General features: G+C 40.2%; 1 protein-coding gene across 2 annotated transcripts in view; it reads right to left on the minus strand.

The window, feature by feature from the left end:
* The window catches only part of Brwd1 (bromodomain and WD repeat domain containing 1), a 96,871-nt gene that overhangs the window by 26,433 nt on the left and 56,089 nt on the right, over positions 1–14,349 (minus strand). For both annotated transcript variants that reach the window (XM_070030696.1, XM_070030697.1), the window contains exons 26-33: positions 13,076–13,200; positions 12,133–12,215; positions 10,998–11,109; positions 10,402–10,463; positions 5,080–5,235; positions 4,406–4,526; positions 3,213–3,338; positions 1,396–1,468 (exon numbers count right to left, since the gene is read on the minus strand). In XM_070030696.1, the coding sequence (XP_069886797.1) occupies positions 1,396–1,468; positions 3,213–3,338; positions 4,406–4,526; positions 5,080–5,235; positions 10,402–10,463; positions 10,998–11,109; positions 12,133–12,215; positions 13,076–13,200 (858 nt within the window). The remainder of the gene's footprint in view (positions 1–1,395; positions 1,469–3,212; positions 3,339–4,405; positions 4,527–5,079; positions 5,236–10,401; positions 10,464–10,997; positions 11,110–12,132; positions 12,216–13,075; positions 13,201–14,349) is intronic.

Here is a 14,349-nt window from a genome sequence, read left to right on the forward strand (position 1 = left end):
TGACTAACAGGAGACAGAATCTCACAGATTTTTCTACCCAGGCTGGCTTCAAACTTCCATCTTCTCCATCTCAGCCTTGGAAGTAGTTAGAATTATAGGCATGAGGCACCATCATCCATCTTAACAATGCTTAACCTTTCTCCCATTCTGTCAAAAATGTGGCTTCAAAAATGTAGCTAACTCATGCAATGATTCCAAACTTTCTAATTACAGCTGCTCATCAACAGATGCTGGTAGCTCATGCCTATAATCCTAGCTCTTCAGGAGGCTGAAACCTGAGGATCATGGTTTGAAGCCAGCCTGGGCAGGAAAGTCCTTAAGATTCTTATCTCTAAACACCAAAAAGCTGGAGATAGAACAGTGGGTCAAGTGGTGAAAGTTCAAAGACAGTGCCTAGGCCCTAAGTTCAAGTCCCAGGACCAGCACCAAAAAAACCTGTTACACAGAAATATTAAAACTGAGCCAGCTGCCAATGGCTCATGCCTGTATTCCTAGCTACTCAGGAGGCTGAGATCTGAGGATCGCGGTCCAAAACCAGCCTGGGCAGGAAAGTCTATGAGACTCTTAACTCCAATAAACCAACAGGAAACTGGAAATGGTGCTGTGGTCAAGTGGTAGAACACTAGCCTTGAGCTGAGGGACAGTGCCCAGGCCCAGAGTTCAAGCCCCATCACACACACACACACACACACACACACACACACTCAAGCCCAATCTCTCTCTCACACACACACACACACACGTTCAAGCCCCATCTCTCTCTCTCTCTCACACACACACACACACACACACACACACAAACACACACACACACACACACTGCAGTTGTATTCCCCATTTCTTAAATACACACACACACTGCAGTTGTATTCCCCATTTCTTAAATCCAAAATTCACTGTTTACATTCTGCTCTCTATCTATAACACCTAAAGAAATCTAGTCTTCTACTTCTTGGATTTGAGTTTCTGTATATTTTCCTGTTCCTTAATTATTTTCCAGAGTATATACTTTTATTCCCATCTATCTTGGCAAAATAAAATCAGTAAGCCCAAGTAGAAGATTATGTAGAAATTAACATTATTCTTATAGATGTACAGAACAGCCTTCTGTTCTGCATAAAATGAAACCACAGAACAACTCTCCCAGTTATCCATGGGCTTATATGTTAGGGCCATCCAAAAAAATCCAAAAGAAAGAATTGTCCGCATACTCTGTACAGTCTTTTTTTTTTCTTTTCTATTGGGTGGTTTTAGGTTTTGAAGGCAAGGCCTTGCCTCATACTTATTAGGCAGGTGCCCTATCATTTGAACCAACCTCTCAACCCAACAGCTGTTATTTGGCAAAAACTTTTAAACATTTAACAAAAGTAATGATAAAACTGACAAGCTTCATACCAAATCATCAGCATTTTGCTCATCATTTTCAGATGTGTTAGACAGTTCTGAGATATTTGTACAGTCTTGGTTCCTAAAAAAGCAAAAATTTACATTAAAAGAATGTAGATGTGGTCACTATTGCCAAGAATTCAAACTGAATACTGAAGTATAAACAGCTCCCTAAGGTTCATATTCCTAAAGAATCAGACCAGATTTTGCCCTAATCCACCATGGAGGCCATCTGAAAATCCTAATCTAAAATACTGCTGGGTTTTTGTTGTTTTTATTTTAGGTGACATAGGTTTGAATTCAGAGCGTTGCCCTTACAAGGCAGGGACTCTCCCACTTGACCCATACCCCTAGCCCTCGTCTGCTTTTTGGTTATTTGTTCAAATAAGGTCTTGAATTTTTATCCAGGAGTGGCCTCATACAGAGTCTCCTACCTCCAGCCTCTTGAATAGCTGGAAGATATCATGCCCCACTATACCCAGCTTGCTTGTTGAGATGGTATCTTATTAACTTTTTGCCTGGAATGGCCTTGAACCACAATCCTCCCCATCTCCACCTCCTGAGTAGCTAGGATTGCAGATATGAGCCATGGCATCTACCCTACAATGACTTTTTAAGTATATACAAAAATTAAACTGTCACCAGTGACTCTGGCTCATGCCTATAATCCTAGCCACTCAAGAGGCTGAGATCCAAGGACTGTGGTTCAAAGCCAGCCTAGGCAGAAAGTCCGAGAGACTCTTATCTCCAATTAACCACACAGAAAGCCAGAAGTGGAGCTGGGCTCAAAGTGATAGCTAGCACTCTGTGACGCACTGTGGTACACAATTCAAGCCCCACTGGAGGAAAAAAAATGCAAGCTATAACTCCCGAAAAGGCCCTATGAATACCCTCACTTTGAGGAATCTCTGAATGGATTCTCTTACAAAAAGTGAAGTACTGAGACAGGAAGGAAAGGAGGAAGAAGACATTAAAGTGAAGGCCTGACCCTCACTGAACGTTCACACAGGAGAAGACTGAGGATGAGAAAAATGTGTTTCCTGAAGTAGAGAAGAGGACTCTGGGGAGACATAACCAAGTCTGAGTCCTGAAGACAGGACAGAATTAACTCAGGAAATCTGAGAGGGAAGCAGTTTTCCAGTTTTGGTCTAGGTCCAAAAAAATGATGGACCATCTACAAATTATTCTCTCAACCTGGACATAAAGACACTGAAAACTGATTTATTGTATTATGTCTGAAACCATTCTAGAACTCAGATCACAATTGCCACCTCAATCTTCATTCTATTCCAAACTGATTTCCCAATGCAAGAAAGAATGGGGAATATTCATAATGTACAGTTTCATAGAATCACCAGGAAATACCAGGAAGTCACAAATTAAGTGCCCTCAGCAAAGTCAGAGACTAACTCTGGGGAAAATATCAAGGTACAGTGAGGAACAGAGAAAAGAGGACAGAAAATACAACTGGATCTTTAGAAAACCAAAAAGGATATTGGTATAAAAATTATCAAAGTCCAAGGAAACCCTACAACTTGTTCAACACCAATTTATGGGAGCTAATCATTATTTCACAGGTATGCTATATAAAAAGAGGGTGTGGATGAGAGGCATGTGGCACCCAACAACAAAACCACTTCATCATTTTACAAGCAGAAAAAGTGGATCAGTCAGTTTCTCCTTCTTTTATTAAAACTGCAATTTGGTACCTAAAGTAAAATTTAAACAGGCATAATTCAGGAAGTAAAAAATAAAAAAGTAAACAATTCTAAAAACACAATATGCAGTAAACTTTTATACAACATAGATAATCTAAGATTACTTACTTAATAAATTTTAAAAGCTGGTCAGTTATCTTTTTAGCTGATCTTGCAATTACACTTTCCGGTTCATTAAATGTTCGGGCATTATGTTCTATGTATCGGACTTCCCAAATTAATGCAGACAGCCTCCTTCAAAAGCAAATAAACAGTTGAGGGCTTAGACTAAAAAGTTAGAAAGAAAGCAAATCAAAGGACATGCATGTTAATGAAAGAAGCAGCACATGATCCAAACCACTGAAATGGGACAGTGAACTACCTTCCATGCCATCCACTCAACCGCAGGCCTGGGCTGTGATACCTGTAGTGACATGGAACTTCAGAAAGCAGCTGAACACACCACTTACACAAACACCACCTTTCCTTTCTACAACTCAACACTTACATACACACTCACAAACACACAAACTTTCTTTTCCACCAGGCCTTTTTCCACCTTAGAAAACTGCTGGGCTACAGTCAATGTGGCTGTAAACTGCCACACCGGTTTCTCACTCACATGCACAGTCTAGTGTATAATGTCAGAGATATAAAGGAAAGCAACTGTGAACTTAAGAAAATGCCTGTGTAATGGTTAAGTTCTATTAATCAACTGCTATAAAAATCAATACTGGACATGAAAGAAAAGCCACTGCTTCTGTCAAGTAATCTTTCTGGGTCACAGGCACACTGCTAACATACCCTTAACCAATTACATCGAGTGTAAAGGAATCTGAACATACAAGTAAGAAACAGTAAGGGCTGGGAAGGTGGCTCAGTGGTAGAGTGCCTGCCTTGCATGCCTGAGGCCCTGGGTTCGATTCCTCAGCACCACATAAGAAAAAGAAAAAAGCCGGAAGTGGCGCTGTGGCTCAAGTGGTTGAACACTAGCCTTGAGCTGAAGAGCTGAGGGATAGCGCCCAGGCCCAGAGTTCAGGCCCCACGACCGGACCTCCCCCCCCCCCAAAAAAAGTAAGAAACAGTATCTACATAATATAATCTAACAAAAACACAGGACTAAAAATTAAGGACAGAAGCAAGGTATTTTACTTTATGGCTTGCTCTCTCCAAATTCACCCAACACCACTAAGGAGAACATCTTATTCCAAAAGAATGAAACCCAAATAAGAAAGGTTCATCTGACCACCTGTTTCTCATTTACCGTAACCGCTAAGGCCAAAGGGTATACCAATATACCAGTTGGAAAGTTCTCTGCTCACCTGTAAAACCGATTGCTGAGCCTCGTTCGAATGGTGTACAGATCAGTTGGATAAGCCACCACAGTGCAATACTTTGGATATGTAGAGAGATCGACTGGGCCTGCAAATGCTGCTGCTGCATCTGTTAGGGAAGACAGGAGAGCCTTTGACAATAATTCATCATCTTTAGGTGACAGAGTAATGTGACTGGTCAACTCACAAGGCAACAAATACAACCTCAACTATGCTATTTGAAAATGCTTTTATAAAAGGGGTTGAGTGTGGGTCTCAAGTGGCTATGTAGAAAGCCAACACAGCAAGAGCAAGGCCCTGAGTTCAAGCTCTAGTACTGACAGAAATACATAGATATAAGCATACATCTATACAACAGAATACTTGTATAGAAAAGTTAAAAATGAGCCGGGCACCGGTGGCTCACGCCTGTAATCCTAGCTACTCAGGAGGCTGAGATCTGAGGATCGCAGTTCAACGCCAGCCCGGGCAGGAAAGTCTATGAGACTCTTAACTCCAATAAACCACCAGAAAACCTGAAGTGGCGCTGTGGTTCAAGTGGTAGGGCACCAGCCTTGAGCTGAAGAACTGAGGGACAGTGTCCAGGCCCAGAGTTCAAGCCCCACGACCGACAAAAAAAAAAAAAAGTTGAAAATGAAACTTTTCACCCCCAAAAAGCTTACCAAGATTCAATAGTTGATCTATACCACTGATAATCCGGTCACATTCTTCATCGCGTGATTTCTGACCCCATTCACCTTCCTGTGGCTTGTAGAGCAATTTCTCAAGCTCATCTGATGTGACAGAAACACTTGCTCCTAATTCTTCAGGTGGATCAACTATTAATTCAAGTTAAAAAAAGAACAAGAAGAGGTAGGAAGAAATCAATCCAAGTACTAATGGTCCTATACCAAAATTCAATTTTCAAAGCTCACTAACTATGCTACATCTATATAATTAAAGTAAAAGTCATCCAGGTGCCACTGGCTCACACCTGTTGTCCTAGCTTAGGAAGGTGGGATCTGAGGATTGCAGTTTAAAGCCGCTCCAGGCAGGGAAAATCCATGCAACTCTTATATTCAATAAAATACCAAAAAGCCAGAAGTGGAGTGAGGCCTCAAGTGGTAGGGTGCTAGTCTTGAGCACAAAAACTCAGGACAGTAGATAGGCCCAGAGTAAAAGCCATAGTCCCGACAAAAAAATTAAAAATTTAAATATTTTTTAACAAGTTCAAATTTGTAATTTTTCCTATTAGTACTGGGGTTTCAATTCAGGGCTCTGTGCTGTGAGCCAAATACCACTCAAACCACACCTCCAGACCACCTCTTTCCTTATTTTTCAGACAAAGTAGCCTGCTGTTTGCCCAGGCAAGCCTTGGCCTATCTCCTCCTATCTCTGCCTCCAGGGTGGCTGGATTGGTGGCAAGTATTAGCCTGTAGGGCTTGTTTGTTGAGATGGCAGTCTCACCAATGTTTTGCCTGGAATGACCTAAAATCACAATCTTACTCATCCCTGCCTCTGGAGTGGTAGAAATGCTTGTTTGCACTGCTGAACCTGGCCCCAAATCTGCAGCTTTGTAAAGATTATTACTTGAGATTAACAAATTGCTACAATTCAAGTACAACACAATCTACCCACCCTAATAAAACTTAAAAGACAATTGTCATCACATTCTCAGACATCAGAACTCATTTAAAAACTTAAGGCAACATAGGCAAATTAATCTCGACAGGAGAGATGACTAATCTCCTTAAATGCAGGGAGTATAAATGAAGCAGATGATTTCTTTTAACTCCTAGTGGGGAAAGTGGAACGCTTAAGTACAAGTTCTGACAGACACAGGATGTCATCATCCATTGTGGCAGCTCATGTTTTCAGGCCACTCTCCAATGGAGACATGCCACACACATACACATGTAACACACACACAAATAGTGCCTCTAAGACAGCTGCTTTAAAGCAGTTTTTAAACTAAAGCATGAAGAAAATGCTTATGGGAACTTTCCTGACAAATATAGTCATTAAAAAGCCAATGAACATGTTTTATACACCATCAATTGATTAACTTTTTGAACTCTGGGCTTCATGCTCTCACTTGACTCCACCACTTGCAGCACACCTCCACTCTGGATTTTGCTGGTTAATTGGTGGTAAGAGTCTCTTGGATTTGTCTGCCTGGGCTGAGATCCTCAGATCTCAGCTTCCTGAGTAGTTAGAATTACAGGTGTGAGATACCACTGTCTGGCTCTGTGAATGATCTCAACTTCAAGGTCTGACCTGTTATGATTAGCTATGGGATGGACAATTTTAAGTATGAATGATGATGGCAACAAACCTTTAAGTCATGTTCTTGAAAAAGAAAAAATGACTTCAATTGAGGAGACAAGATATCCACCACTCAAAGAAAGTGAAATTCTCTCTTTCACAGTCCATTTCACAGTAATGACTTCTGCCTATCCAAAAGGCAAGGCAGTTAAGGCAGTTGGGAGAGGTGGCACAAGTCTGTACTTCCACAGCTCAGGAAGAGGGCTGACTCCAGCCAGGCTAGGCAACCCACCCACCTGCCAAACAGGAACAAGGACCTAGGACTAATCCCATGCACCTCAACTTAAAAAAAAAAAAAAAAAGGAGAGGATGGAGGAAAGCTGTATGAGCAGCCAATATAACAAAAGACTTTTTTTTTAACCAAAGAATCTTAAACCACATCACACTCAATACCATGGACCCTAAACAAGGTTTGTTTATAAACAGGGTTTCACTATGCAGACCAGGTTGTTGCCCTCTCTCTCTGAGACTCCACCTTGTCCAGCTCTTACTTTGCATTTTTAACCTGTGTCTCAATCTACCCACTGCTAACAAGGACAGTAAAAAACTTTCTACCTGAGCTGGGGGCTGGAAGCTCACAACTGTAATCCTAGCTACTCAGCAGGCTAAGATCTGAGAATCACAGTCCAAAGCCAGCCCATAGGACTCTTATCTTCAATCAATCAACAGAAAACTAAAAGTCGCAATGTGGCTCAAAGTGGTAGAGTACTAGACCTGAGCAAAAAGAGCTCACGGACAATGCCCAGGCCCCAAGTTCAAGCCCCAAGACCTCCCTCTCTGCCACCCCCACCCCGCAACCAAAAATGAAGGTTTCTACCTCATAGAGTTGTTGAAAACAATGTCTAGCAGAGTGCTCAAAAGTTAATTATGTGGCATTTGCAGGGAAATGGATGGAGCTAGAAGAAATCATGTTGAGCAAGGTAAGCCAAGAGCAAAGAGACAAATAGTACATGGTCTCCCTGATAAGTGGATGCTAAATCCAAAATGTTAGGTGATACGACAAAATTAACAGGACTTAAGAAACAAAGAACTTCCACTCATCTGGTAGAACCACTACTAAATAACCCCATGCTGCTGATCACATGTATGGTGTATATGTGTACACCGTTATATGTTATAGACTGTGATAGACAATTTGCTCCAGGAAAGTTAGAATGAGCTTGTGACTTTAAATGAGCATCATTATTCCACAATACTGTGAAATTTGGGAAATTATGTAATCACTTAATCACAATAAAAAAAAAAAAAAACACCAGAAAACTGTAAGTGGTGCGATGGCTCAAGTGGTAGAGCATGAGCCTTGAGCTAAATTGTTCAGGGACAGCTCCCAGGCCTAGAACTCAAGCCCCACGACTGACCAAAAAAAAAAAAAAAGAGAGAGAGAGAGAGAGAGAGAGATCTTTCATGCAATTGTTTCTAACATATTTATAAGATTATGTCTTTGTTGCCTTGTATGTCCCTCCCCCATGGTACAACCCCTGCTTTCACTATATGTGATGTTGGTATATGTGGAGGGGAAGGGAAAAAACAAATTGTTAAAACAGGGATACAGGAGGACCCATTGCAGCAATGAGATGTCATTATGTCGAAAACGAACTTTACGGGGCTGGGAAGGTGGCTCAGCAGTAGAGTGCATGCCTTGCAAGCATGAGGCCCTGGGTTCGATTCCTCAGCACCACATAAACAGAAAAAGCCGGAAGTGGCGCTGTGGCTCCAGTGGTAGAGAGCTAGCCTTGAGCTGAAGAGCTGAGGGACAGCGCCCAGACCCAGAGTTCAGGCCCCATGACCGGCAAAAAAAAAAACCAAAAAAAAAAAAACAAAAAAACAAAAAAAAACGAACTTTACAACTTTGGTGGGGAGAGGACGGGGGGGGGGGGGGGGGGGATGCGAAGGGATGGGAAGGGGAAACAAAGCAGGAGGCTACAATGCTTGATAAGAAATGTGCTCATTATCTTGCCCATGTTATTGTAACCCTTCTGTACAGTATTTTCACAATAAAAATTTAAAATAATAAAAATAAAAAAATTAATTAGGGATTTTTTTGTGTATCATTCAGGTTAGAATCCTTCCCCTCCCCCCACCAAAAAAAAAAACACAAGAGGCAATAGTTTGTGAGGCACTGAACATTAGCATAGAGAATAGAAACAAAACTGGGAGAAGATGAAGGAGGGGGTGACACTGCTCAAAAAGAAACGTACTCATTACTTGGGCTTATATAACTGTAACCCCTCTTTATATTACCTTTACAATAAAATAAAATTTAAACAAAGAAACAAAGATGGAGCCCTTGGACTGCAGCAGCCTGCCTGGTAAAAGAAAGGAGGCCACATGTAAGGAGGAGAAAGCCAGGGGCCAAAAGATCAGCTGAGGTCTGAAGACAGAACTTAAGAGTACAGGGAGAACAGGGAAGAACAGACCACTGGAGAAGAGAGAGCCATAAAGTACTTCCTGTTAAATGTTCTGTTTAATACTGATCACCCTATGTGTGGAACAAAAACAACAACAATAAAAGCAAATAAATAAAACAATAAAACAAAATAATAAAACAATAATAATAAAAGCAAAAAAAGAGATAGCAAGGCAATTGGGCCATGGCAGCTCACACCTGTCATCCTAGTTACTCAGGACTGAAATCTGAGGATCATGGTTCAAAGCCAGCCCAGGCAGGAAAGTCCATGAGACTCTTATCTCCAATTAATCACCAGAAAACCGAAGTGGTGGTGTACTTCAAAGTGGCAGAGTACTAGAGACTTGAGTTGAAGAGCTCAAGGACAGCGCCCAGGTCAAGCCCCACGACCAACCAAAAAAAAGTGGGATTTTTACTATCTATTAAGTGCTTTGCACACTGCAAATTACCTTCGTATGCATACCTACTACTGGTAAGTAAGCTCAAAATAAAATTTAACAGTCATTAATGACTACTAATAATGCTGTTATAAAATTCTGAAGGTGGTCAGTATTTCCACAAAACTCTTAATTACGAAATAAAACTGCAACAATGGTTGATGGTGATGTGACAGAAGAGAAAACACAGAAGGTGGCTTGGGACCTGCCTCTGTCTCCCAGTGCCATGATTACAGGTCTGCACCACAGTGCCAGCTAGAACAAGTTCTGTTAAGCTAGGCAAACATGACAGAAGACAGTTTGGCAGTTAAAAAAAAAAAATAGCAGAAAGAAAGATAAAGTATCCTTTCAAATATTGATCAAAGTGAACAAGAAGGAAATAATTTCACAGCTAAAATCAATACAGCCAAATGAAAAGTGAAAAAGTAACAGTACTAGAGGAAAGGAGCTAAGTAAACAGCTGGTGGCTCAGGAGCCCGCAGCATGGCTGCAGCAGTGCTTGACTTTCAAAGTAAGAACAGACAGTCCATGGAAAGGAAGACCAGAGTAACAGAGTAAGGATGGAGGAAAGGGAGCAGGGCTACATGCGGAGGCCCATCAGAGTTTCGAGCGGGGTTCTGGGGCAGATAACAGGTTACTGACTTCTGGAATAGGGCTGGAATCTGAGGTCAGGAACAAGTAAGTCACATATGGAGTTCTGTCATCTTTTTCCATACATAAAGTTCTGAGTTCCTAAACAATTTGAAAACAATTATGGAAGAACAGCGGTATGTCTTGAATATATATTGGCAATAGAAAAATGTAAATAATGTGAAGTATGATTTGGTGATATATACCATTTTCAGGAATTGGTTCCATGTCCCATGGGCTCAGTTTTTCAATTTCAGTATTGTCCCACCTGTTTACAAAAACAATAATACTCTTGTTAGCCTTTCAGGAGAACAAATCATGCACAGCAGAGAAGGCAGCAAAAAGACCTCAACTATGAAATGACCCACTGCAGCAAGGAAAGGCTAAATACTGACTTCAATCACTTAAAAAGGTTTAGTAGTAATAGAAAGTGTAAAGTGTTCTGCGAGGTGAAGGAGAAAGCAGTCCTCCTGGACCTAGAGCATGAAGTGAAGACATTATGAAGGCTTTGCCTGGCAGCCCAGGCTAGGTAGCCAATGGGAAGAAGATTAATGATCTAATATTAATACTTACTCCTGAACTCTAATTATGACAATATTAGGTAAATAAAAATGAGGAGGATACAGACATATTTCCAGGGTAGCAAGCAGAACATGAACCAGCAGGAGAATTATAACAGAAAATAAACAAGACGTCACAATGAGTTCACGATAAGTCAAATTCTATCAAACCTGAAATGTCTACTTCAGGGACCTATCATCTTAAATGACTGACAAGTGATACTTTCTACCAGCATACAAACCTTACAACGTAACACTGGAAATGACTATCTGGATACTGTGGCTGATATGGTTCTTGACTCAGCACTGTCCCAAACCACCAAGCGTCATCAATGATAGACCGAAATCTGTCACCTAGGAAACAAAGGACCAAAATGACTGAGACTTTGTTAACATCTGTCAACAATGTTATTTATAAAATACCATGGAAACATATAGAATAGAAATCAACATGTATAGCTAGGCATCAGACCTGTAGTTCTAGCTACTCAGGAGGTTGAAATCCAAAATCACTGTTCAAAGCCAGCTCAAACAGGAAATCCATGAGACATTTTTCTCCAAATAACTGGGAAAAAGCTTGAAGTGGTAGAGCCAGCGTTGAGCAAAAAAATCACCCAGGCCCTGAGTTCAAGCCCCAGTACTGGCACAAAAAAGAAATTAACATGAATTATTTTGAAATGAGCCAACTTTCCTGCACTCTCCAACAAGTTTCAGCGATAACAAATGTAAGAACAGTGTTACATTTACGAACACATTAAGGTCAACAGCCATACAACATAATAGAACAAAATGGCTTATGAGTGAAATTTCTTTATTCAATGAACTCAAAAGACCATCCCAGATAAGTTATATTACAGTTTACAAAATGAACCAAAGAATAAAGGTTAAGAAAATCCAAAAATCTCTCATTATATGTATGTTATTAATATATACTTGTTAGTACAGTTATTAAGTATAGAGTGTACACAAAATTTCCTACAGAATCAAAATTGTAACAGTTAAGTTTTGTTACACTTCATGATTACATTAAGATTATATAAACTATCCTATTTTTAAAATCATAGGACAGTAGTGCAAATTATCATATGAAAATAACCATACCTGACATGGTGTGTGGAGATCTAAAAATTAAGCCCATACTCAAAGGGCCAAAATAATGTTTTCCAAATGTACAAACCACAAAAGAAAAATGGTTGGCTAACAAAGTCTCCTAAAATTTGGGCCAAGCCCTAAGTAAAATATCCAGCAATAACTCAAGTTTCATTCTGAAGAGTTTCTATGTTTACATAAATCACAATCAAGAGTGTTACAACCAAAAGATAGATAAAATGAAAGATTGTTAAGACTATATAAAATTCAATAGGCAGACAGACTTACAAGACTGCCAATTCCTCTGTCTTGCTTCATCGTAAAACTGACGCAATACAAGAAAGTCAATAACATCTGGCATGTCATGATATCTAAAAAAAAAAAAAGTTAAAAAATTTACAATGCTAGAGAAAAAAAAAGTTTCTGCCCAGCAAAGAAAAAAAAATTTACAATGCTCACTCAAGTTATAATAGAAAACAACACTGTCCAAAAGGAATGTAAAAGAAACTGTGTAAGTTTTTAACTAGAGACACACACACACATAATTTTTGTCCACCATGGGGCTTGAACTCTGGGCCTGGGGACAGTCCCTGAGATCAAGGCAAGTACTCTACCACTTGAGCCACAGCACCACTTCCAGTTTTCTGGTGGTTTATTGGAGATAAGAGTCTCATGGACTCTCCTGCCCAGGCTGGCTCTGAACCGTGATCCTCAGAATAGCAAAGATTATAGGCATGAGCCACCAGGGCCCAGCTAACTAGCCATATTTTTAAAGGTAAAAAGAAATAAATTTTAATAGTGTATTTTATTTAATCCAGTTATATCTTCAGTATTATTTCAGTAAGAATTATTGGGCTTTTTTTCCTACTTTCCAAGTTTTAAAAGCACAGTGTGCACATGAACACCACGCTGGAATCAGCCATGCTGCAGGTGTGTAGCAGCGACCACCATGGATGGCACAGGTGCAGCAACTTACTCTGAAATGTTCTTCACTAAGGCAGAAAGCATTCCCAGCAGTTCCCTGCCCACACAAGTGGCATCAAAGCCTATGGAACAGATGGTCCCTGCCTAAGGCCTGCTTGACAAAGTGCCAGTCCCCTAACAAGTTCTAGTCACCTGAAGCTCAACCCCTATCTCTGGCTGCCCACAAGACTACTACAGCTGAAATGGAAGACAAGCTAATGAGCAAGAAGGGAGATTAAGTGCAGTAATTCACTAAAACCACACCCACCTAATGGAGAAGGATTTATCAGTAAGTCTTCCACTAGCCGGGTCGAGGAATGCTAGTTTGAGGCAACAGAGCGTAGGCGGCCCAACCTCGTACCGGATCCCAACTATTTTGACCAATTCTTGATCCTTTAACATAAAATGGTTAAAATAAAGCAATTCAGTACTGTAACTCTCAACTGAATTAAACTTAGACCACCCAATCAGCCATGTTAATTTATAATAGCAATCATTTTTAAAAATCTCCATGGCACAACATTTAGTTTCTAATGTAAGAATTATACTTATTCAAGACTGTACACTCATATAACCAAATATATACTACAAAAGAATACAAATAACATTACCTTGCTCGTATAACTGTAACCCCTCTGTACAGTATCTTTACAATAAAAAATATATATTAAGAAAAAAAGAATACAAATAAAAACACAGATCAGCACAGTATTAAAAGACAACTGTTAACAAAGTAATACATTTTGTTGTCTTCTCTTTGTACACAAATTTTTACTTATGGAATCATGTATAAGTGTTTTAATTACTCATATATATTCTTCAAACACACTTGGCATTAACTTTCTGCCTAATGCACTCAATGACCTCTCTTGTTTTATGGTCCACTATGTGTAGTGAGAAGAGCACAGGAGCAGGGTAAAGTGCCCTCCCACCTAAACAAAATAACCTTCAAATACCAGGAGTACCGAAAAACACTAAGCATTTATTCATAAAACAAACATTCTATGTAATTACTCAAAAGACCATCCTATTCACAATATAGGCAAAGAAAAGAAAATACCAAAGAACAAATTTAAATAAAGGTGAATGAATTCTACAATAAAAATAATAAAACACTGATGAATGAAACTGAGGAGAGCACAAAATTTAGAAGGATATCTCATGTTTACAAACTGGAAACAGTGGTGTTAAAAAGCAATCCACAGATTCAATGCACCAGAAAAGCACTCCGGAAGCCGGGCGCCGGTGGCTCATGCCTGTATCCCAGCTACTCAGAAGGCTGAGATCTGAGGATCGTGGTTCAAAGCCAGCCCGGGCAGGAGAGTTCGTGAGACTCTTATCTCCAATAAACCACTAGAAAACCGGAAGTGGTGCTGTGGCTCAAACGGTAGAGCACAAACGGTAGAGCACTCACCTTGAGCTGAAGAGCACAAGGACAGCGCCCAAGCCCAGAGTTCAAGCCCCATGACTGACAAAAAAAAAAAAACAAAAAACACTCCTGATGTGCACATCACATGGAACCACAAAACCCCAAGAACCAAA

This window comes from Dipodomys merriami, unplaced genomic scaffold (genome assembly GCF_024711535.1).
Source record: "Dipodomys merriami isolate MVZ:Mamm:240054 unplaced genomic scaffold, mDipMer1.0.p SCAF_2, whole genome shotgun sequence".
In the NCBI taxonomy this organism is placed as follows: Eukaryota; Metazoa; Chordata; class Mammalia; order Rodentia; family Heteromyidae; genus Dipodomys; species Dipodomys merriami.